Raw genomic sequence first — 24,352 nt, forward strand, 5'->3', positions numbered from 1 at the left:
AAGAAGAGAGAGGGAGGGTGGGATTGGGAGGGGATGGGATGCAAAGTGAATAAACTGTAATTAATAAAAATAAAATAAGAATTAAAAAAAGAGACGGAACCAACAAAGGACTCATCTAAACCATACACACTCCCCCTCCTGTTATGCACGAAGGGGGTTCCCTTGGAAGGCCACCACTGAAAAACAGCATATTCAGATTCTGTTTTATTGAACTCTATGTTGATGAGGCCCCTTTCCCTTGGCCATTCCTTGTTCTAAATTCCTAGGACAAATGAAAAATGAAAAGCCAGCAACCCTATACTCCCATGAAACCTTACCTAAGAACGGGCTTTAACACTGTGGAGAGACTGCTGGGTCTCTGTTGCTCTGCAGAGCTGTTTGTCATCTTTTCTGAAAACCCAGATGGGAATGCCCCTTTGTAATAGTCTCCCACTTAAACAGTTTTTCTATAAATAATACCCAGGGCCACAAATCCCTGGAAAGCACTCCAGCCTTTCATTTGCTTCTTATTTGTGCAGGGGCATTCACCACAGGGAGCCGGTTAGCAAAGGGAAACAAAAGGAAAAGCTTCTCTCCGATGCATCTATCAGGACAGGCTGTTGCTGCTCTGCATCTGTGGTGCCCTATGAACCAAGTCACCCCACTCTTGCCTGGCTAAGAAGCATCTATCACACTCACCCCTCTCCTTGCTCCTGGCTAGGTGCCCCCCTCCACCCCAGTCTTCTCTGACCACAGGAGCAGCAGCAGCTTTGGGAAGAAGAATGGATGGACTGTTTGGGTGTCAGTGGAGACAAAGCTGAAAATCTATCATGTTAGGGCTGAGATGCCAACTCCAGGCATTCTGCAGTTTTTCCTGGAGCTCTGGAAGGGTCTGGTTTAGCAACTTGAGCTAACAACCCCCCACACTTGGCGGGTGTGCTCTTCCCTTTAAGCACCCAAAGGCCTCTGCCATGACTGTAGAACAGGCCTTGGCAAGGAACCTAGGAAGTGGCTTGGAAAAACTGCGTCCTGAAGAGAGGCTCCCGATGATCCTTTCCCCTCAAGGTCTGGTTGGTCCCGTTAGCAGGCACAATGTCTACTGTGAACACTGCGCTGGCTAAGAAACGCCAGACAACACCAACCACTGATTCCCTAAGGAGGTCATGGGGGTATCTGTGGCTCTGGCGCTTCATTTAAGACAGCAAAGGGAATGAGAAACAGTACAGAATATGCAGTCTATGACATTTGTAGGCAAGGAGACAAATTAAGCAAAAGTACAGTTAAGGGACCAAGTGTGGTGGCAGGCACATACTTCAATCCCAGGCCTGGGGAAGCAGAGATAGCAGTATACAAATTTGAGGACTTCATAGCAAGACTTTGTCTCAAAATCTTAAATGCATGAATAAGCAAATAAGCAAGCAAATAGACAGTTAATGTTGTGCGCCTCTGCCTCCAAACAGGCTCTCTGCTCTCCCTTTGTTGACTCCCTTCATTTTTCCTATATTTTGGGCTAAGCCACTTTAGCCCAACTTCTCACTGAAAACCCGTTTTCTTATTTGTTCTCGATTTGTTTTAAATAAAGACATGAAAAGGCTCCAAAAGAACTGATTTCTACCTTCAAACTTAAGAAAAGCCAAAGATTCAGATATGTAATCAAAGAGCCTCCATGTGTCACTGAGCCTCTTTCGTAGCAGTTTTGCACAAGATGGCCACTGGGTAGGAAACCCAATGAAGTTGAAGCAGGAGGAGGGTGTGGTGCAAACGTGTTCAAGCACTTGTGAGTGATTGTTCCGTCCTTTGTGTTCCACGGCTCCTGTGAGAAGCCTCAGTCTGGGGCAGGCTCCAAACTGCCAACTCAACGGGGCAAATAATAATTATTCCTAATGGCAATAATAATTACGGAATGCAGTGCACCCAATATTAGATGGTTTGTCTGTGGCTTGAGGTGGGGCAGTCCAAGCTTCACATACTTGCTTTATAAATCACACACACACACACACACACACACCACACCCATATCCCCATACAGAAGCATATATGTATAATCATACAGAGTCAGAGACAGTAACAGAGAAAGAGAGAAGAAGAAGAGCAAGAAGAAGAAGAAGAAGAAGGAGGAGGAGGAGGAGGAGGAGGAGGAGGAGGAGGAGGAGGAGGAGGAGGAGGAGAAGAAATCTTGACAAACTCACTCCTCTGATCGTTTGAAAAGTACCCAACTACAGAGCCAAGATAAATAAATAGCAGTTACCCAAACAATAAAAGGAGATGAGGGTACACGTAATCTTTTGAAAGCCTATGCACACTTATTTTCCTTTTAGGTGAAAGTCTCCAACTTTTCCAGGTCCAGCTTTCCTGGAGAGATGAGAAAACGGGGGAGAGGGAAGAGAGAGCCTGAGGGCTCTGGGTGCAGGCTCTACCCGCCTCCACACTCATTCCACACCCACCTGCAATCCACACAGATATCACAGCCCTCCACTGTGCTGCACAGCCTGGCCCATTCCACAGCCCATTTCCCTCCGTACCACAAGCAGGGATCTTTACCCACGTTGATACTCCCTCTTCTAGCCTGCGATTGGCCGGTCAGCACATCTCGGATGTCAGCTTTAGCACTGAATCTCCTCATATGCCAGTGCTGTCAAGGGGCCAGAGAACTAAAAAGGAGCCCTTTCGAAAAATGATCCTTCTAGACAGCAAGTGTTTGTTTGCATTTTCTAAAATGTAAGCAGAGGAATCCTGAGTCCATAGAAGTTAATTTTCTCTTTGAGGTTTTCATTGCCTTTATTCGCCTTGTGAAGATTCGCACACGCCATGATGTGATGCTGAGATCCGAGGACAACCTCCCACCACCTCAGGGACTGAGCTAGTTAGCTGGGCTTGATGACAAGCGCCTTTACCTTCCATTTTCCTCTTGGAATCTCGTGCTTGCTTGCCACCTTAACTGTTGTGATAAAAGAAGAAAACTACACAATAGCATGCATGACATGGGGAAGCCCTGGCTAGTCAGAAGACGCCGGATACACCTGGAAAATGCTTCAAGTGTTTTGAATAAGGCTACACACCAGTTGAAGCGCCTAAATTATGTTCCAGTTAAACAAAATATTAGAAAATGTGCATATATACACAGCCTTTTCATTTGGGTGCACCTGGACTATAAAAAGCCCACAGTCACCTTTAAGTGTGTTGGGTAGTTCAGTTTGGATTATTTTTAAAGTCTTTTTTTTTTCAGTGTTTTAGAGAGGCATAGTTTAGAATATGCACCCATAATGTTGTGGTTTTGTTTAATTTTTGTCACTAAAAATATACTGTGGCTTAACTCAAGGCTGCAGAGTGACTTTAAAAGTAGATTTTGGTTTCATTGACCTTTCCAGTTCATCCAAGTGGCTCCACCCTCCATGATCCAATATGGAAACAGGATCAGTCCTTTGTCTGCCTTCTCGTTAATCCTCCCTTTCGGTGCTTATCCTTCCAGGTTCTTTGAGTTGAGCAACACTGCTAGGAACCTTAGAGGGGGCGTCATGATAATCACAGACCCCCCAGGAAGTTGAGTTTGGGAAAAGCTGTAGACTATCTGAACTTCAGGATGTGTCCATATGGCCCAGACAGCGTGGCCAGAATAGACCAAGTTGGGAACAAGTGGGAAGGGAGCGTTCACACAGTAAGACAGGCCTTGTTTGGAAAGCCAGGGAGCCCCGCCTCTAGACTCCTGCTGGCTGGATAGCCCCAGCCTCTTCTCTTTCCCCATTGCCATTATTAATTCTGCACATGGGAATCACTGCACCCACTTTACAGCTGAGTAAAGTGAGGCCCGGCGATTCACTCCCTTCATGTCCTTCTAAGACTTACCTGAAGCAGAGGTAATGCTGGGCCACCTGCTCTACACTCCCCATTCCTCACCTGGGAAATGGCAGGTGACTCACCAGAAAAACCCAAAGATCCTGTATCTAAATCCCAGGAGTCTGCCAAGCAGATTCTGGTCGGAGAGGGAGAGGGCTCACGCATCCCCAACCCTACCTAGGAGAGGGAGAGGGCTCATGCATCCCCAACCCTACCTAGGAGAGGGAGAGGGCTCACGCATCCCCATCCCTACCTAGGAGAGGGAGAGGGCTCATGCATCCCCAACCCTACCTAGGAGAGGGAGAGGGCTCATGCATCCCCAACCCTACCTAGGAGAGGGAGAGGGCTCACGCATCCCCATCCCTACCTAGGAGAGGGAGAGGGCTCACGCATCCCCATCCCTACCTAGGAGAGGGAGAGGGCTCACGCAACCCCAACCCTACCTAGTTGAGGAGCTATTGACGGTTGATGACTTTTGAGGGAGAAAGGTGAGTCAGGGTAGACTCAGCAGGCTGACCACACTCCAGTGGATATGGCCCGCACACACTGGGCTGTTCATTAGCTCACAGAACACACAGGGCATGGATGTGGGAATGGGTAGGGCTGAGGGGTAGATTTGGGAAGAGTTCGGCGACAAGCGGGGGAGAATATGATCAAAACACACTGTGCGCGTGTGAAATTCTCAAAAAAACTAATAAAACTATGCTTTTAAAGTTAGTGTGGCAATTAATATTGCCAACTTAGCAGGGGATAGAATCACCCAGGAGAAAAACTCTGAATTGGATTAATTGAAGAAGGTCCAAAAATAAATAAATAAATAAAAAGGTCCATACTATAATTGCACTTTATCATCTCATGGGCTGGGGTCTCGGGCTAAATGGGGGGGGAGCCCATACAGCCATACACACAGCACTGAATACTCAAAGATCTTACCTTTAAAATTCAATTAGTAATGAAAACTCCTATCATTTTAGTTCTAGCAAAGGAGCTTGGATTTTTCTGGTGAGTCACCTGCCATTTCCCAGGTGAGGAATGGGGGATGTAGAGCAGGTGGCCCAGCATTACCTCTGCTTCAGGTAAGTCTTAGGAGGACATGAGGGAGTGAATCGCCGGGCCTCACTTTACTCAGCTGTAAAGTGGGTGCAGTGATTCCCATGTGCAGAATTAATAATGGCAATGGGGAAAGAGAAGAGGCTGGGGCTATCCAGCCAGCAGGAGTCTAGAGGCGGGGCTCCCTGGCTCTCCAAACAAGGCCTGTCTTACTGTGTGAACGCTCCCTTCCCACTTGTTCCCAACTTGTTCTATTCTGGCCATGCTGTCTGGGACATATGGACACATCCTGAAGTTCAGATAGTCTACAGCTTTCACCATCAATTTCTGGAAATCAAGCTAAAATCACAGTAATCATAATAAAGTTGGGACAGGAAAGAAAGTCATTGAGTAATTGGGAGCAGGGACTGATTTTGCTAACTATTTGCTTAACTCCCTTCTTGTGTAGATGGAGGGACATGGCCCAGAGAAGCTGAGATCTGGGACAAAGCCTTAAATGACAGACATCAAATTGTCTTGACGCCATACCCTCAGAATGCACAGCTCTTAACTTTCCCATGCCTCCTGCTCTTACCTGGCATCACTGGCACTGACCAACTGTTTTCCCAGCAATTCTTCCCAACAGGCTGCACACACAGCAGCTTGTCAAAGTTCACTGTAGGTACAGAATGATGCTCCCTGGCCTCTGTCTTTGGCAGCTGACCCTTACCCGTGTCTGCTTCCGTTTATGCAGGTCAGCACATGGGGAAAAACTTCCCGGGAAGCTTAAGAAGTAGGTCTCTGCTTCTCAGCTGCAGAAATCAAAATCTAAGCTGCAGGCTTCAATTTACTGCAGAGAATGGTGGTTCCCCTGCAAGCCAGGAAGGCAAGGGCAGAGCAACCAAGTGTCAGAGCCTTCAGTGTGGTGACTTCAGTCTTTCTGAATGAGAGGTATTTGACTCATCAGTCTCCTAGACACAGGTCCGCCCTGCTTCCAAACACCCAAGACATTCTCTGTCCCTTAGATTATCCCAATGGAAGGAAGCAGTTGCTGTCAGCTCCAAACGTTCATCTGTGTCTATGCCGGGCCACCCAGCAGGTAGATGCGTGCACAGTCTCACACTGTGGCCAGGCTGAGCCCAGGCTAGCTCCTGCATGCGTATGACTCTCTCCTTTCAGGCACACCCACATCTTCCATGGCACCAGGCAATGTGTGCTTTGGAGTTCAATGAGAGGTGCACATAACTGGCTGGTGACCGAGGACATGCTATTTTTCTTCCTGGGCTATAAAACAGGGATAGGGTGCAACATAATGGCCACCTTTCAAGCCACTGGAGAATGGCAGGAAATACCACACAGAGCTACCTCGGAGCGAGCACGTGGTAAGTATTAGATAAGTGCCAGCTCCCTTATCTTCACTATCAGTCTCCCAAGCAAGGATTTCTCTAACAATGAACCCTCTGAAGGATCTACAGTTTTCTCTGCCAAGTAGAAAAGCCCTGCTGTATTCCAGATGAAGAGCTGAGATACAAACACACAGTGATCTGCTGAGGTATCAGAGGCCACAGCCAGATTTGGAGACAAGAGCATGCCTGCTTTTCTGCACTTGGGGACACTGAGCCTCACGCTTTTGTCTTCTGGCTCTACCCCTTTATCTGGCTATAATACTCTGTGGTGTTACAACCTTTTGAATGTTCAGAAACATTTTATTTCCTCAAGTATCAGTACTTAATGTTTCGTTCCACACATAAAACCCCGTGAGTGGAAGGCCGCTGGCCCCCTTGTCAGAGGTAATTTCTCAAGGCTCTGCATGGGATTTAACGGAAGCCATATGGTTAAGTCCGTCAACCCTCCCGGAAGGCATCCCCCTGAAGGGCCCTCATAAATGTTCTTGGGGCTGTGAAAGATCTAGCAATTTTTAAACAATAAAGGTATGTTCATAGCCGTGATATTCAGCAAAACACAAAGCAGGAAATAATGGCTTCTGGTCTGAATTACTCAAAGGGAACTTCAAGTTGTCCCAGCTGAAGGCTGGAGTTACAGTGACAACCTAAAATCTACCCCCACAGTCTCCAGCACTGGCCAGGATGTCCCCAACGTTAGTCTATGGTGGACAGTGACAGTCACAGATTGGCTCAATTTGGTTGAGGCATTTAAGAAAACTCTTAATAGTGTGACCAAACACAGGGCTTGCAAGCCCATTTTTAATTGTAAGATGTTGTATTATTTAGATTTTCCAACTCCCGGTTTGTGAATGCAGCATTTCTCAGCCTCTCCTTATTCCGAATTTCCAGAGGAACAGTGACAGGGACCCCTCGCCTCCGAACACCCAATCTGACTTCAGTGCCAATGCATACAGCAAAGACTCCTCGTTGTCCTCCTTGAAAAAAAGCAGCAGTGTTTTGTCACCCAAGCTTTACTTTCAATTTTTAATGATTTGTTTTTGTTGGTTTCTTCGGTATGCCCATGGGACCATCACTGGACATTGTCCAGGGCACAGCATTAGGAATTACAAAGAAATACTGGAAAGCAGCATAGACCAGGGTGTAGAGATGTAGAATCCACGCTAATACCACCTTTTAATAGAAAATAAAATTTGTTTTCCCCTTACTTTATATAGTTTGTTTCTAAGAAGTAGAACCTAGCTTCAGCTCCATGCAAATGAAATTTATGACCCAATATCCAATTGCTACACACAATGTGCACATTTGTACCCCACAAACTAGGATTTGGGTAAAATCGGGGAGGGATAGCTCACATAAGTGTCTTCATATATCCGTTCTGCTGAGATGTATTGCTGGATTCCCTAGTACAGGTGGCTAATGGATCCAAAATGTTTCAGGTTGGTATATTCTGACATGGAATGTGTAAAGATCTCACTGTAAGCAATTACTGTAAAGCCACCATCATACATGAGCCTGCGTTCACCCAATACACGGAGAATTAGAAAATAAGAAGAAAACCCATAGACTAGATCAAGGGAGCCGCCAACAACCTATCACAATTCTCTACTGTTGATCATTGTTGGAGAACTAACGCCATATCTGAATTATCCGCATCACTTTCCTGAAGAAGTACTGAGCTTGTGTCAAACAGCACCCCACAGTGGAAAAACAGACTTCTCTATGGACATTTGGATCTACTAGAGTTACAGCCACCCAGCGCCTCAACTAACCATGGGCTCCTCCAGAAATGCCTCATGTGATGAGAGAGGATGAGAGGCATGTGGGATTTACATTACCATTACCTGCTCATGCACAATTTTTCCCAGGCTTTGCTGACTTGATCCTGAATTAATGAGCGTGTTATATGATATCTAATAAAAATGACTGGGGTATAGATACTGTTTGGAATGTGCCACATAGTTGGATCAAGGCTAAATCGATTTCATCTCTAGTTAACACATGCTTGTTTTCTGTCTCTCTTGTCTCTCCACAATCCATACCTCATTTTTTTTTTACCCCATCTGGGAAACTTATCTCCTAAAATGCCCCCATCAATCAGCCAAAGACACTCTTCCTGACAAGGCATCTGCCAGTTTTACTGAGCACAAGCAGTCACTAGTTTGGAGGATGCCTCCCACACTCCCTAAAGCCGTGTGTTTTTCTAGCCTGCCTAACCACCCAAGTGCAATTTGGGATATTTCTACTTCCCTCCAGTTTCTATTAAGATAATAGCACTACTTTTACAAAATTGAGCACAGGACATAGCAGGAGTCGACATGGAATAGAAGCTGAATCTGCTGAGTGTCTACATACTTACTATTTCTTCAGGCTTTTATATTTCCACTCATTTTGGTCTGCTTTGTCTCAGTGTCTGCCCCCCACACTAAGTATGAAAATCAGATGCCTGCATGGATGTGCACCCTTTGTCCTGGAAGGCTTCACTGATAACTGGCACCACTTCCATTTTGCAGACCTTTATGTAAAGTCTCTAAGCCTAAGCTTTACAGAATGAAAAGAGAGAGCCAGACAGAGACAGAGAGACAGAGAAAGAAAGAGAGAGAGAGTTGGCTCTAGGCAGAAGGGAAGGGAAAGGAAAGGAAAGGAAAGGAAAGGAAAGGAAAGGAAAGGAAAAAGGAAAGGAAAAAGGAAAGGAAAGGAAAAAGGAAAGGAAAGGAAAAAGGAAAGGAAAGGAAAGGAAAGGAAAGGAAAGGAAAGGAAAGGAAAGGAAAGGAAAGGAAAGGAAAGGAAAGGAAAGGAAAGGAAAGGAAAGGAAAAAGGAAAGGAAAGGAAAAAGGAAAGGAAAGGAAAGGAAAGGAAAGGAAAGGAAAGGAAAGGAAAGGAAAGGAAAGGAAAGGAAAGGAAAGGAAAGGAAAGGAAAGGAAAAAGGAAAGGAAAGGAAAGGAAAAAGGAAAGGAAAGGAAAGGAAAAAGGAAAGGAAAGGAAAAAGGAAAGGAAAGGAAAGGAAAGGAAAAAGGAAAGGAAAAAGGAAAGGAAAAAGGAAAGGAGAAAGGAAAGGAGAAAGGAAAGGAAAAAGGAAAGGAAAAAGGAAAGGAAAAAGGAAAGGAAAGGAAAGGAAAGGAAAGGAAAGGAAAGGAAAGGAAAGGAAAGGAAAGGAAAGGAAAGGAAAGGAAAGGAAAGGAAAGGAAAGGAAAGGAAAGGAAAGGAAAGGAAAGGTGAGTAGAGGACCCAAGTAGTCCTGTCTCCTACAAGTTTCAGTTGTGAACACACCCGCTGGCCACAGCCTGAGAGTTGTGCGTGGGCACAGGTGGGTCCCAGGCTCTCTGGCTGGATGCAGCTTCAGCACTGGGCCTGAATGAAGACTTTCATTGCTGTGTGCTGTTTTTGTTGGCCAGTAGCCATGACAAACATTTGCAGGTGGCTTGGCCAGATTTTGACACTTAAATATTTGAGGTTGTGATAAAAATCAGAATATTACTCCAATATGGTTCTGTGTGCTCATGCATGTGGATGTACATGTGCACAAGCATCACACACACACACACACACACACACACACACACACACACACACACACAAAGACAAAACAGCTTTTTCCAAAAGCTATCTGCAATTTCAAATGTTCATTTGCAGACATCTCCCAAGGGAACTCGTGTTTTAAAATGAGCACTCATTTCCTCTTTGCTGAGGGAAATAAAAGAGCCAGCCATCCCCAAATGTTACCACCTAGGGTTCTGTACTCAATCCACTGGTGAGAAGGGCAGGGCTGAGCCCCAAGATCATCTGGGCAAGGCTCTGCATGGATCACATGGAGAAGAGGCATAGAAGTGACAGGATATGGGGGGCTTGAATCAACTCAGTAAACACAACAGGGAAGGACTCAGAGAAAAGAAATAGCCTCCCTCAAACTGGGCAATGAGACAGAGTCCTGAAAGTAACAATTATCTCCCAGAGCACACCAGGAGAGACACACAAACGCCCCCAAGAAGCAGGATGAATGGCAGAGTGACATAGCCTACAAATGTCACCCAAAATGTACAGTTCAGAGCCAGCTGGGTAAATTATGGACAGAGTCAACCTCCATCTCAAAATTTAGTACTAGCCTTAAAAGGATTGCTTCATAAAACCCAGTGCTGCGTGAACAAAGCAGGGCACTAAGGGCCTTAGAGACGGTGGTGGGCGAGGGTACAAGGGGCAGCCTGGGGGCTGCAGGGGGGAAGGAATGCTGTAAAACTGCTAGTAAACTCTAGCACGTTTTATGCTTTTCCCCCCTTGAAAGAAAAATAAAATAATTATAATTAGCTGGTCCAGCTGTGAATTGTCTGCCCACAGCCAGAGCCCAGGAGAAAAGGAGTCCCTTGAGGCTTAGACACCATCTTTAATGAAGCCATATTACCCTCCTAGAACATTGTGGTTTAGAGATAGTGGCAATGCTTGCTTTCCGAGACGCTTGAGACCCAACCATTATCAGAGGTGCGTCTTGAAACAAAAGCAAGCCCAACAGCCACACTCACTGTCTCTACTTTGAAAAGAGGCTCATAACAAACAGAAGAGTCATTCTCTACAGCTCTGGTTTCAGCAGGTGTCCTTCCGATGAACTGAGAAAGCTGAGAGACAGTTCCCTGTTCTAGAGCATCCAAGGAGTAAGCCAAGGCTGCTTCCTGTGTCCCCTGTAGTGCTCAGGGAGAAGACACAAGGAAAAACTGTAAGGAGACATTTAAACTGGTTTTAAGTCACCACAGCCAGGACCACCTTGGATTCAGACTGCATTCTGATGCATGTACTGGACCACAGCAAGTTCCCCTTCTGGTTTGGGAACAGGGGGCAGCCAATTGTCAGCGCTTGGCAATGTACACAAAAGAAGTCAGTGTCTCTCTTCCCTAAGAAGCCATATACTCCTCCATCTTGTATTTCATCTTGACTCTTTAGAGGTTGGAAAGAAGGCATAGCACCCTCATTTCTGGAGATAAGGAAGTGGGGGTGGGGGCAGGGAGTCTGCATTTCTAAGAAGCTCTTGGGTAATGCCCACATTGCCGATGGTCACACCACAATCTGCGCAGCAAGGGGCTGGACCAGTCATCATATGAAGAAGCGAGAGCAATTTCCAAAACATAATATGGGCGTCAAGATACTTCTGCCAGCGTTCCTCGATGTCTCAATATTGCCTTGTTCCATAAATGAGAGGGAATGGGCCTTCTTACTCTGTTTTGTTTGTTACAGAAATAAGTGTGGGCCAAAGAAGAGGTCAGAAAAGGCTGATGAAAAAGAAACAACAACAAAAGAGAAGTAGGGAAGACAGATCAGAAAGATAGGCAGTTGTGGAATATACTGGTGGTCCAGCCAAGCAGCTGAAAAACTCCTAGGAAGGGAGTGGGGGTTGGGAACACACTGCAAGGAGATGTCTCTATGAGACAACATGGAGAACTTCTTTGTGTTGTCACCAAATGCTCGTCCTGACCACTCTTCTGTGGTCAGGATAATACCACTAATTTTTTTTTTTTTTTTTTTTTTTTTTTTGCCTGTCATTCACAAATCTTATTTGAAGAAATGAGGTCAGAGAATGAATAGCTTTCCTTCCCTTGACATCTAGGATTAAAATAGCTCCCACCAAATGGAGACACATTCTTTCATCAAAAGCACCACTCTGACCTCAGGGCAGCATCACATCAGACAGAAAAAAACAACAAGTCCAAGTAACAAGAAACAGGGAAAATATACATGTTGCCCGAGCTCCCCAACAGACAGTGAGGAAGTGTCCTTACCCGATCTGGCGGTTGGTGGAGGGGGCCTGTGTGATGACTGAGCTGGACTGGGGCGATGGCATGGCTTGCTGAATCACAACACTCGTGTCGTGGTTGGGCATCCGCGTGCTGCCCAAAGGGTGAGCTCCAGGCCCCGTCATGGCTCCACCAACTGTATTGTGCATGGAGATATTCTGCCCAGAGAAGACAGAGGAGAAAGATCAGAAGAAGCCAATGTTTCATCTACGGCCAAAGCTAGGGATCTGATTACATCACCTAAGCAGAGTTATGGCTTCTTGCAAGGTGTCGGCTCATTGGTCTTGTTAGAACTGAACAGTTAGGAGGTCGAAAATGATTACTCACCCAAAGAGTAAAACATAATGGGAAATGACTGGACATTTGCGGAGCCACCAGCCGCCCTGATGGAAGGCTCGCATGGTGGAGGGGCAGGAGGGTCAGTGTATGCCTTCTCTGACTGGGTGACACACACTCCTAGAGGCACAGATGCTGCAATCTTGTGGATTTAGTTCTTCATCTTACTATGCACAATCATACCAGGTTGATTTCCTTTCTCTCAGTACTATAACACTGCAACCACGCATATTCTTTCCCAGGAAACTGATGCTTTTCATGACTATAACCAGGGTGCTGAACAGCCTGTAGAATGTGAAGGGATGGTTCTAATAGGTCGAATCGGGGCACTGGGGATCCAGTGGCAAGGGTAACACTTGGAACACAAGTCTGTGTCCCCACAAAATCACTCTCTGACAACCATAGAGAATCATGGAACGTAGAACTTGTCCTCCAGATTATGGAATGCTGGTGTGTGGAGCCCTTCAACAAACATGATTGCCTGGATGAGCTAGGGAAGGAATATCTCTGAGCCACACAATGGGTTACTGTCATGCACTCATTTCTGACAACTGTAATGAAAGCTGTGTTGTTTGAAATGAGCTAAAATAAAGTTGCGTTAAATAATTGTACTGGGTAGAAAAACAAGGAAGTAGGACAATAAGCTAGAATGCCTACCAAGGCTGAAGAGAATGGGGCTGAAATGTGACCAAGTCAGAACCTAGCAAAGGAAGAGAAAGTGCATAGCGAAGCAGGCAACAGGCAAGAATCTGAGGTACACCCATGTGCAGGCAGGTAGCTTTAGTGAGCCTAGGAAGGTAGAGGGCTTCCAGAGGTCAGTTACTCAAGAGGATGAAGATAGGGGGAAGAAACGAAGTGTCAGTTGCAATTCACTTGAGGAAAAAAAGTATATATCTGTCCACACTTTGGTGTTAGCAAGGGGAATAAAATCAATGTTACCCAGGAGGATGTGAAGTGGCCCTTTGAATTTCTTCTGCAAAGAGCAGGATTTCCTGCACTATGTGTTAAATGATGGTGATAACATGCAAGGTATTGGGGCAGTTGCACCCATCACATGGCACCTTTCCTGGGTTTCTGATTTCTGAGCCCTGACCACACAATTTGTAAGGAGTCCAGATGGAAAACGGGCACCTGGCTTAGACTGAGAGCTGACTGTGTCATCACAGGGTCCCAAAGGCTCATGTATATATATGAGCCCAAAGGCCCTTCTTGTACATTGGAAGGTTTTCTTGGCATGGGGAAATTCTGTGGCTAGGCAAACAGAAAAGGAAGGAAATGATGTCTAGAGTTGTGTGGCTGTGCAGGCGAGGGGTTTGCTATACTTTCCTTTATAGGATTTAAAGCTTCAAAAGTCACTAAAATAATGTTAAAATAAATAAAAATAAAATAAATAATAAAATAATGTTAAAATAAAATAATGTTTTGAGAGTATTATTCCTCTCAAAAGTGAACTTTAGCATCCTTACATCCCCAGATCTAGAACACTGTGTGTGTTATCTTCTGTATTGGTTAGCTCCTCAAAGTTACACAAAATTTTTTCCGTACTTCTTATAAGCACCTACATTTCAACAATAGGTCCAAAGCCTAGAAGAATTCTGTCTTTTTTATAATTGTTTTTATGGTGTTGTTTCCATTGTGTATCACTAGAGCTGTATAGTTTGATGTTTAGAATCACAACTTTATGCACAGAAGAGAATATAAAAATATATGAAGTCTCCCTGAGTTGCCCAGGTCACCTTTTTTCTGTAATGCCCAGATGCCATTTCAAATCCTACCAATTTTCCCCAAGCATGCCCCTCTTTCTATATTTCTAAGCCTGATTCTACCAGCCCATACCTAAGCACTGTCATCCCCTTTCCTGTGGTGCAAACATTTTCAACCCATGGGTTGCAACCTCTTTGGGTTCGTCCATCAGATGTCTTGCGCATCAGGTATTCACAGTAGCACACTCACAGTTATGAAGTAACAATGAAATGCTTTTATGGTTGGGGGTCACCACACCACGAGGAGCTCTATTAAAGGATTACATCATCAGGGAGGTTGAGAACCGCTGCTGTAGAGGGAGAGATGTCTGCCTTTCTCTACTCTTCCAGCTCTTCCCCCTCCCCCTTCCCATTTGACCTCACAGAGAGCTCTTCAGAATGTACAACCGGTCACACTGCACACAGTGCCCACTCTGCATCTCCACCCGGAGTCGTGGCGTGGCTTCTTTGCTTTCAAAGAAACCAAAAGAGCTGTTTGTAGACTCCGCAGCTGCTGCGGAACCTTCCTACCAAGGAGCTCATCTAGTCCCGTCTTCATTCTGGTTTTTAGTATCTCCTCCCACCTTTCTGGAATTCTCCTGTCTGCATTCTGATCTTACTCCATGTCAGCTCCAGACCCTGTAATATGATTTTTGTTTTGTTTGTTTGTTTTTGGACACCAATGCTCTTGTTCTAACTTTATCTTCAACTGTCAGACTAGCTATTCCATGGGAAATCTACACCTCCCTAGTGATGGGAACCTTTTCCCTTATAGGAATTTTCATAAAAGTATAGCTGTGCCCGAGCTTATTCCCTCATTTGTAATCACAATGAGAGGAGAAACTAAGGCTGGTTTGCTCTCCACTCGGACTCACATCACAGGTGGATGAGTAGTAAACTCGGAGGGAGTCAGGGACACACAGGACAGGGTTCCTAGGATACTGATTGCTGAGCCTTACTCCTTTATTCCCAAGCCAGCTTTGGAGAGCACTAACATCTCGTGTGCTCAGCTGGACTTTTGAAAGCATGCTAACAGCAGCAGGGTTTTAAATGTTAAGAAGCTTGTTCTCAAGTACAGGCTGGAGAACCAAAGGAGGTCAGGACTAAGAAGGAAAATTGAAACAAAAGCTTTTGAAACATGCTCACGGAATCCCGAGGCTATTAAGTGGTAAGCTTCTGGCCTTTGAACAGTTTCCTACAAATGACCAGCGACCTTCTTTATGTCCACCATACAAACCAAGCAAAACCAGGCACAGGATGCACCTCAAGGAACTTGGTTTGCATTTGTGAGAGCATAGCATGCTACACCAGAAAAAAAGTCTCACCCCAAGATGCCAAAGCTTACAACCCTTTCCTGAGGCTCATTAAAGAGAACATAATCATTATCCAGGAATAAGTCTTACATCGTCTCCCTAGACTTTTTAAAACCTCTTTGTCTCTGAGTTTACTACAAAATGACTTTTGAATTATATTTTCACCCTTTCATGATTCCCCAACACACACACACACACACACACACACACACACACACACACACACTGTATGTTAACTTCCCTTAGATCCAGAGAATGATTTTAAAACATTTTGGAAAAGTAAGCAATCTGGCAGAAGCATTCTCATTTCACATTAGGAGAAGGTGACTGTTTTCTTTAAGCATTACGCAGGAATTCAAACATGAAATTATTTTCTGAGTCCACATTGTCCCAATTATGGACTCAAAACCTGTCTTTATTGATAAAAGAATAGCATTGTACATCCAGATAAATTCAACATCCAATTTCAGAAACGCAAGGAGTGAGTTATCTTGCTGATTTATTTTTGATAGTGCAGGTGGGTGGAATTGAAGTGAAACAATGTCACCAAACACACGGCACTGGATGGATGTCAGTATACAGACACAGATCAGACGGGTGCCTTGAAGTTTGGCCTTTGGCCTTTTCTTGTTCGACATCTTTATCAACAGTTTGGATGAAGATATAAAAATGGTGCTTGTCAAATCTGCAGTTGACACAAAGTTGGGAGACAGAGCTAATGTTCTGGAAAGCAGAATCAGGTTTTCCCCGAGCCAATTGTGTGATCCGGCTTCCAAAAATGCTAACATAAATCTAGGTTGTTTTAGAAGTGAAACGTCCTGATCAGGGGAAGTAATTATTCCACTGTAGGATACGTTGGCCTGAACACATTTGGCCACCACATTTTAAGGGGAAAATTGACAAATAGGAGGGAAAGAGAGTAATGAATGCATTCAAAATGCATTGCATGGAGAATGGCTGAGGAACCAGGGAATATTTAGTCTGAAGAGGGGAAGATCTGGAGGGTCACGCCAAATACCTTCAAATATTTGCAGGATTAGACACAGTCTGCATCGCTCCAGAGGGTATAATTTCAGAACATGGAGTCACGGCACTAAGAAGTCAATCAGAACTACAACTTGAGGGTCTACGTTGAAGCAGGCTCTATGACAGATGCTTTATAAACCACCTTCTCTAGTTGTGGTGATCCTACAAGGTGGGCATCACTGCCTTCGTTGTAACAGATAGAGCAAATGTCACCAGCACCGACAAAGTCACTGACCTCTGCCCACCCTTGGTCTTATGGGTCAATACTTCAAAAACATAAACTTGAACTTATGTCAGAATGATTTTATTAGTGTGTAGAGATATACAAAGCCAAAATAAAATACGCCATAAAATACCCAGCTCCTTAGGTCTGGAGTAAGCCAGGATGAATGATTATCATCCTGAGTCAGGGATGTCCACACAGAATTCTTGCACCCGGAGGGGAAATAGCATGGATCTCTTCCATGGCAAAGGCACCTTCATTGCCATAGGTCCACATATTTGAGATGATCGGGTACATACACTACTTTGGAAATTGTATTAGTTTGAGACTTAGTGTGTTTCTCCCATCCTAATCTCCCCTGCTGGTACCCAGTGGCCACGTAACAGGGGTCGGGGAGTCCAAGCCCGCATGGTCTACCATTTCTTCAGTGTTGGCACCACACAAGTCTCTTCTTCTGCATCTTATGAGCCACTACATATCGAAAACAGATATTTGGGGCTGTGATTCGTTGGCTTACAGACTGATATTTTTTCTACAACCATAAGCTTTTGTGGAAGTGAACCTTTCAAAAATACAACATTCTGCCAGATGGAAGGGATCTACAAATGTGCTATCTCTCAACCATCAACTACGGAAGCTCCATAGACTACAAACAGTCTTTGCCTAACTTTCTCCCGCCTTAGCTAAAATTTCTCAGCCTTTCCTTGACATCTTCCTCTGTTCCTGCCCTGAAATGTGTTGTTTTCTGAGGCATGCAGGGTGTGAATGGGATGAGAATCAGGAGAGTAATGAGTCTTGATTGCATACTCAGTGAGCTTGGGGTAGACTGGTAATTGTCTTTCTGCATGCATGGGCTTGGAGTACGATATGCAAGAAAACAACTTAGTGTACAAGAATGTACATACATCCGTGTTCTTAAAAAAAAACTATAATTTTAGGGTGTGATAATGAAGGATGAAGGGAATGGACTACAACGGAAAGTAAAGGCTAGCATGCACAGTCCAACCAAGGAAGACTCCCGCAAGGTTCCAAAATGTTATCATCCAATCTACATTCTATCCAACTGCTCAGGTGGAGACTTTACAAGTTTCTTCATAAAGATCCAGGGTCATCCTGATGCACATTTACAAGCCAAGTTGTGCAATCTTGGAGTTGTCTGCATTTTAATGATGCCCGGGGAAGTCATGAAGACTTCCAGAACTTCCCAGAGCTAAATATTCATGAAGCACATCCAAAAGATGGCTACAACATTCACATACAGAGTAACAATACTTCCATCCTTCTGGATGGTACTGGGCTTTGGGAGGTATAGAGGGTCATGATTCTTTTTTTGGTGCTATCGGTAGCTATGCCTGTATTTGGTGGCAGTCTTGCCAGGAGGGCAGGCTGTTCTGCAGATGAGAGTATAGTGAAGAATTAGAAGAGTCACAAAGTGGGAAAGGCACCAGGGTCATTATTCTCTCCTCTCTTCCTGCCCCCCCTTTCTCTTTCTCTCTCCTTAGTGGAGCCAGATGGAGAAGGATGCCCAGCACAGGCTAAGAAAGCACAGCAGATAAGTTCTGCCTGAAGGAGAGGAAAAGGAAAGGGCAGGGTTCTGTGAAAGCCCAGCCTTGAGAGGCAGTGTTAAGCTTTACTTTCTCAGAGTTTGCTACTAGAGAATTTTAAGAGGTACAGGGGGGAACATACATGAGCATGGGATCAGCTAGGCATCGGGTCAAGTCCACACCAGCTCTGTATCACTCAGGCATGCTATTTTAATTCTCGGAACCCTACCGACCTCGAGTTACAGCAGAGATAACCGTCTAATGGCAGCCTTATAGCCAAGAGTGAAACAGCTATCCCAGCATAGGGAGCGACAGCAAATCTGTCTCACTTTCCTTGTAGTAAAGTCACATGATGCTCAGAGTGAGGGAAACACCCTCTCATGGCTCTTCTCTTGACTAATAAGAATAGAAACAATTTTAGTAATGGCCAACACTTATGCAGCAATGACATATGTCAGAATATCCATTCAAAGCTGTTGTCTAAGAGGTGGATAACGTAAGCAGCCCCATTTCATAGATGAGGAAAGTGAGGCACAGAGAGCCTGAGTAGAATGGCTTAGATCCAGGTGTGCAGAGCTCTAACAAGCTCACACGCAGGAAGCTGAGCTGTCACAATTGTCTTACAGTGAGAATATTTCCTTTTGGAAAGGGACATGGCAAAACATCCAATGTGTCCGTGCTCCTTACATGACCATCACAGAGAGTGGTCAATTAATGCTGCTGTGTGTCCTAAGAATCACAGCCTGAGTGTCACACGGTCCATTCAGGTGCACGCCTTCCCCAAGAACCTCATACCTGCAAGCGCTTGGGGTGACACCATTAATTCATCTCAAAGACCAGTGTCCTTGTCTGAGGAATGTGCTTGCAAAAGTGGCTCCCTTTATGACGTGGACGAAGATGCTACGGCAGGCAGGTAAGAAGAGCTTGTGCATGGCTGGTGTAACCCTCAGTAGCCTCTCCTCCTTGCACAAAACCAAAAGTACACAGTCCTCTCAGGGGCCTTCCGGTCTGGGTCTGGAGTCTGTATGATTCAGAACAGCACACCCACCCACATGGTCACACTCTTCTCTAATCCCCAGACCTCTATCATTTGCCCTAATACCGGGGTGGAGCACCTGAGCCCTTCCTTCCTGGGCACAGTTTATAGCCACTCATTTAATGCCATAGTAAAATACCCCAGACAATAAACGTCTTCTCAGGTGCCACCCTTGACTGTGAGAAAGTTTCCAGGTGTCCCTCAAGGGCCCCGCCCCTTCCGCTACAGATTCACCCACCCGGAACTGCCCATGTATGTGTCTGTGTTCACCTCCTCTTCATTATCTCCACTGTTTCCACTTAATATATTCAGATGGTGTTGTGGCTTGTGTGTGGGTTGTGCGGTGCCAAGGGTTCATGAGCTAGAATTTCATTCTCTTTGTGAGAAAATAGAAGGCAGAATTTCATCCTACTGTGATATTTAGAGGTGAGCCTAGCACACGGTGATTCTGTAAAGCATGCAGGATAGGGCCTTGTGGTTGAATCCTAGTGGTTTAAAGAGATCAGAGGCTGTAGCCACATGCACATCTGTCTCTGGCCCTGGGATCCTTCTCAGGACCCTGTCGACAGGAAGATACATCCTTGACTGCAGACATCCAGGTCATTCAGCCGAAAACAAACCTTTCCCCCATAAGATATCACTCACCCAAGTGAAATGAAAACAAACAAACAAACAAAATAACAACAACAGGTTCTCAGGGCGACAGGAATGCCAAGAAGAGGGAGATGACAAACACTTGGCCTGAGTGATATCTTATGGGGGAAAGGTTTGTTTTCTGTGGGTTGTATTGTGTTATTAGCAAGAAAAGTGGAATTAATTCCCATGGGTTAAGAGGTGGGGGGAGTCTCCATTGTACTCACACTCTAGAATTAGAAATGAGCCAATGTCAGGAGCTGTTGTACCTGGAGCCATGAGGGTACTAGAAAAACCACTGACTGATAGGACCCCTCAATTCTCAGAATCTTCCAGACAGCTGTTTATTCCGAGGTGGCATGGAAGGGTTCCTATAGGCCATCTACTGCCCTCTATGCATGCCTCCAAGCTGTTTGCAAGATGTCCCCTACCATCCTTTGCAATATTATCCAGCACCCTGCCTCTACTGTGTCCCCTCCTGGTCCCACCCGTGCACACAGGGTTCAATGCTTTCTGACAGTTGTGTCCCAGCTTCACGTTTGCACATTAATATCTCCTCTGGAGTCAATTAATTCCTCAAGGGCCAGATTGTGCTAGCTTCTCTGCAGAGCTTTAGCCCTCTTTCTTATTATCTGTGTCATTTTTCCCTTGCTCCAAACTCCTGACCTGGATCTTCATACTGAGAGACAGAGAGAGAGAGAGAGAGAGAGAGAGAGAGAGAGAGAAGAGAGAGAGAGAGAGAGAGAGAGAGAGAGAGAGAGAGAGAGCTGCATTTCTTCTAAGAAAAGCCAGGGTCTGTGTTCAGAGTGTGTATTCAGTAGGCATGTCACATACACACTTACTCAGTAAGGGAGTGCTGCTGTATGCTCTTAGACAGAGATGTAGCATCTGGATGCTTGAAATTTCTCATTTGTGGAATAGGAACAGCCTTATCCTATAAAGCTTTTTGTAAGGGTGAAATTAGGTACTATAAGTCCAATGCTTAATGCTGTTTTGGCTGTATTCACTATCCATATTGCCTTCATTATTATTATCATTATGTTTATCACCTCAATTACCAGTGACAGTGGCTCTGTGGCATCTTTTACCTCTTCCTGAGCTCTTCATTTAGCCCATGCACTTAGCCCTCTATCAAACCTCGTGGACCGCACTGACAGAGTTATTTTCAAGGCCATCTTATTCCCTCCTGTTCTGAATGCTTTGATGACAAGAGCGAGGTCTGAACCAAAGGGTTTGTTGAGTAAATCTACAGAAAGCAGTTAGTGCTGCGAAAATGAAAACAAACAAACAAACAAATAACAACAGGTTCTCAGGGCGGCAGGAATGCCAAGAAGGGGGAGATGACAAACACTTGGCCTGAGGAATAGCTAACATAGGCCCACACACAACAGAAATGAAGACACAATCATCACTGGTTGACTGTTCGCCTTTTGATGGACAGTGGTTTCGTCAACAGGCCTAGGCACAAGCCACCACTAAGCACATGATCTCACTTAATGCTCTGAGTTTGGCTTTTATGATTCCCCTCTTGCTGCTTTTTTGCCACTAGTTCTGGAGGACTCTGCCTCCTAGTCAGTCCCTCCATCTTCATGCTCTCAGTCTAGCTTGCAGTTGTTCAGGCCCGGCCAGATCTCTGGAGACTCGACCATGCAGTGAACTGACCTAACTGCACACTTCCTTAACGCTGCTCCCAGTTCCAGGATCTACAGCTCAGAACTTCTTCTATTAAAAGCCCATACTCAGCTTCATCCTCAAGACTCTCTAAGCACATATCTTCCTGCTCAAACCCTCCACTCAAGCCTCACTTTTATAGCCACCACAAGACCTATCTATGAAGCGGGTTGCCTCCACACCATGGCCTGCATATGCTCAGAGCCCCTCTCTGTTTGAAACTGATCAACAGCATTTTCTCATATACTAGATGAGGGCAGTCACTCCTGCTTCCTATGAACATAAAGGTAAGATCTGGTAATGTTTGAGGAAGAGTTTTACTTTATCACACTTCCCTAACACACACAGCTTCTAGACTCAAGCTTTCTGCCCTCTCTTCTGATGGCCCCTGATTCCCTGAATGATTCCCTTCCTCTCACTTTTTCAGCTTTATCATGGACATCACTTTTCCAATGTTCTCTCCTTGTCTAAAGGTACCTAGGCTTTCCTTTGAGGCACACTTTACTTGATGCATTCCCAGGAAGACCAGGGAAGAACTCATCTCGCCTGCTTCTCTTGTTGCCCACCGTTTCCATGATGGCACAGAATAAATTGTCTGTTGGCTGAACGGACAAATGAGTTACAATTTCTGAGCTAATGCTACAGAAGTACAAAGACACAACTTCTCATTGCTCTGGACCTGCACACTGTCACTTCAAGGCTGAGATCCCAACATAAAGAGATGACAAATCCCGGCTTTCGTCTTCCCTAGACTTCAGCACACACAGCCAGTTTGGAGTTCAACAGCCTCCTCCAAAGGTCCTATGCCATCAGCTTCAAGCAGAACCACCAACTGAAGTGAACACAGAGAAAGCCATAAGAAACGAATGAGGACCTAAAGTCCTAGAGAAGGTTGGGGAAGGTAAACAGATGACAGAACTGTCCTTGGCAAGCTCGCATACCCTCATGGCTTAGGGAGAAGAAAAGGGCCATGCCCCACAAGGAGAATGAGACATACAGGGCAATGCAGAGCAGGTGCCCAGATCGTGGTGGTGGTAGAAGAGGCAAATGGCTAGTTCTAGATTTACTAGGTAAACCTTCCTGACCAGAACTTTGGCAACTTACATGGACTGAAGAGATGGCTCAGTGGTTAAGTGCACTGCCTGCTCTGCCAGAGCTCCTGAGTTCAATTCCCAGCAACCACATGGTGGCTCACTTTGTTAATTTACTGAAAAATAAGAGTATATATCAAATGTCCACAAGGATGCAGAGGGATGTGTGTCTCCAGTTTGTCAAAAAGAATCACAAACTTTATAGCAGAAACATAACCATCATCCTTTCTTGGAAGCCACACAAGACATACCATTGACCTGAAAGGAGATTAGCCTTTGCTTCTTTTTCTTGCCTCAGCCCCTCTTTCTCAGCTCTTGTTCTTTCCTGGCCTGAAGAGCTGGAAGGGGTTGGCTGGTCTAGTACAAAAAAATTGTCAGAAAACTAGCTTGTCTGGAGCTTTGGTTGAGCATCTGCCTTCTTGAGCATTTGGCAACAGCATGACCTTGCCATAAACTAGACACGTCTGCCTCAGTAGCAAAGAAATGTGCTGCAAGGCTTCCTCATCTGAGACAATGGAGAATGAGTTGTTGGTACTTCATCTTGGGCTGGTAGAACTTGTCAAGTGGCTCTCTGTGAATAGCCTTGCTTTGTAAATTGTTCAGTACTGGGGAATGGAGCCGCTTCGATGCTGCTCTAATGACCCATCTGGACTCAGCAGCCTCTTTCTATTTTGGAAATCACCAGCTTTCCTGGAGGACAGGTACCTCCCAATTGCCATGCTAGCTGGCCTCCTCAGTCTTGGAAACCAAACAAACCTAAACTTAGCAATGCATGAGAGAAGCTGGTGAGACATTTGATTTGCAACGTTTGGTGACAGGCTAACAATAAAACCAAGTAGCATCTTTCTCTTAAGCATGGCAAACCAGCTCTTGATGTAGAGCATAGGAGAAAGTAGTCACAGCTGGGCATAACAGTTCCAAGGGCAGCTTCCGGACATCCTGACTGAATAGTGAGACCAGATTTTAAACATTTCTGCCAGCAGCGTCTTGAATTTTCTAGACCCTCAGGGCTCCAGAAAAGTGTGAGAGAACCAGTGAGGTAGCTTCCATTTGCACAGAGTGTCCCAAACCTGCATGATGTCACCTATGACTGCTCTAATGCCATTTTGTCCTGACATCCTTGAGACAAGATACTGACGGTTTCAGTGGACTGGTGGCTTCTTAGATACCTGCCCTGCTCCTGAATCTTCTTCCAGTCTCCTAGTGTACCTTCTAATGAGGCTCCTAAGCAGCTCACAGAAAATTACAACTCTGTTTCTTTGATTCCGTGCTCCCCGGTCCATCCTTTCCCATTCATAACACCCTCATGCACAGCTTCCAAGCTGAACACACAACACTCTTTCTGATTCCTGTACTGAAAACAAGGAATTAAGAAAAGTAAACTACATGAAAATACCCAACTGGCTCTCGCCAATGATGTGTATGTGTTTTCTCTCTCAGATCTCATGCTTTGAAAATACCTTTTAAAAGCACGAATTCATTCTTCTATAGAATATTCTGCCTTCTGTTCATATCACATTTCTTTATTCTAAAACCTCATTTTCCTTCATTATAGCACCATCATACCGTCATTCCAGTGTACTGTGAGCCTTTCAGAGCACAGAGCAGAGTGGAAGCAGGCTCGCGAATACAATCAAAAAACACCCAATGCAATTACATGTTTAGTAAATGTACATTACTCTTATTTTACAAGCGAGATAATTGTAATGTGCTGT

General features: G+C 45.1%; 1 protein-coding gene across 2 annotated transcripts in view; it reads right to left on the bottom strand.

Annotated features, from left to right (window-relative positions):
* Creb5 (cAMP responsive element binding protein 5) overlaps window positions 1-24,352 on the bottom strand; it is a 393,743-nt gene that overhangs the window by 223,796 nt on the left and 145,595 nt on the right. For both annotated transcript variants that reach the window (XM_021647908.2, XM_060379986.1), the window contains one exon: window positions 12,008-12,180. In XM_021647908.2, coding sequence (XP_021503583.1) covers window positions 12,008-12,180 — 173 coding nt within the window. The remainder of the gene's footprint in view (window positions 1-12,007; window positions 12,181-24,352) is intronic.

This window comes from Meriones unguiculatus, chromosome 3 (genome assembly GCF_030254825.1).
Source record: "Meriones unguiculatus strain TT.TT164.6M chromosome 3, Bangor_MerUng_6.1, whole genome shotgun sequence".
Lineage (NCBI taxonomy): Eukaryota > Metazoa > Chordata > Mammalia > Rodentia > Muridae > Meriones > Meriones unguiculatus.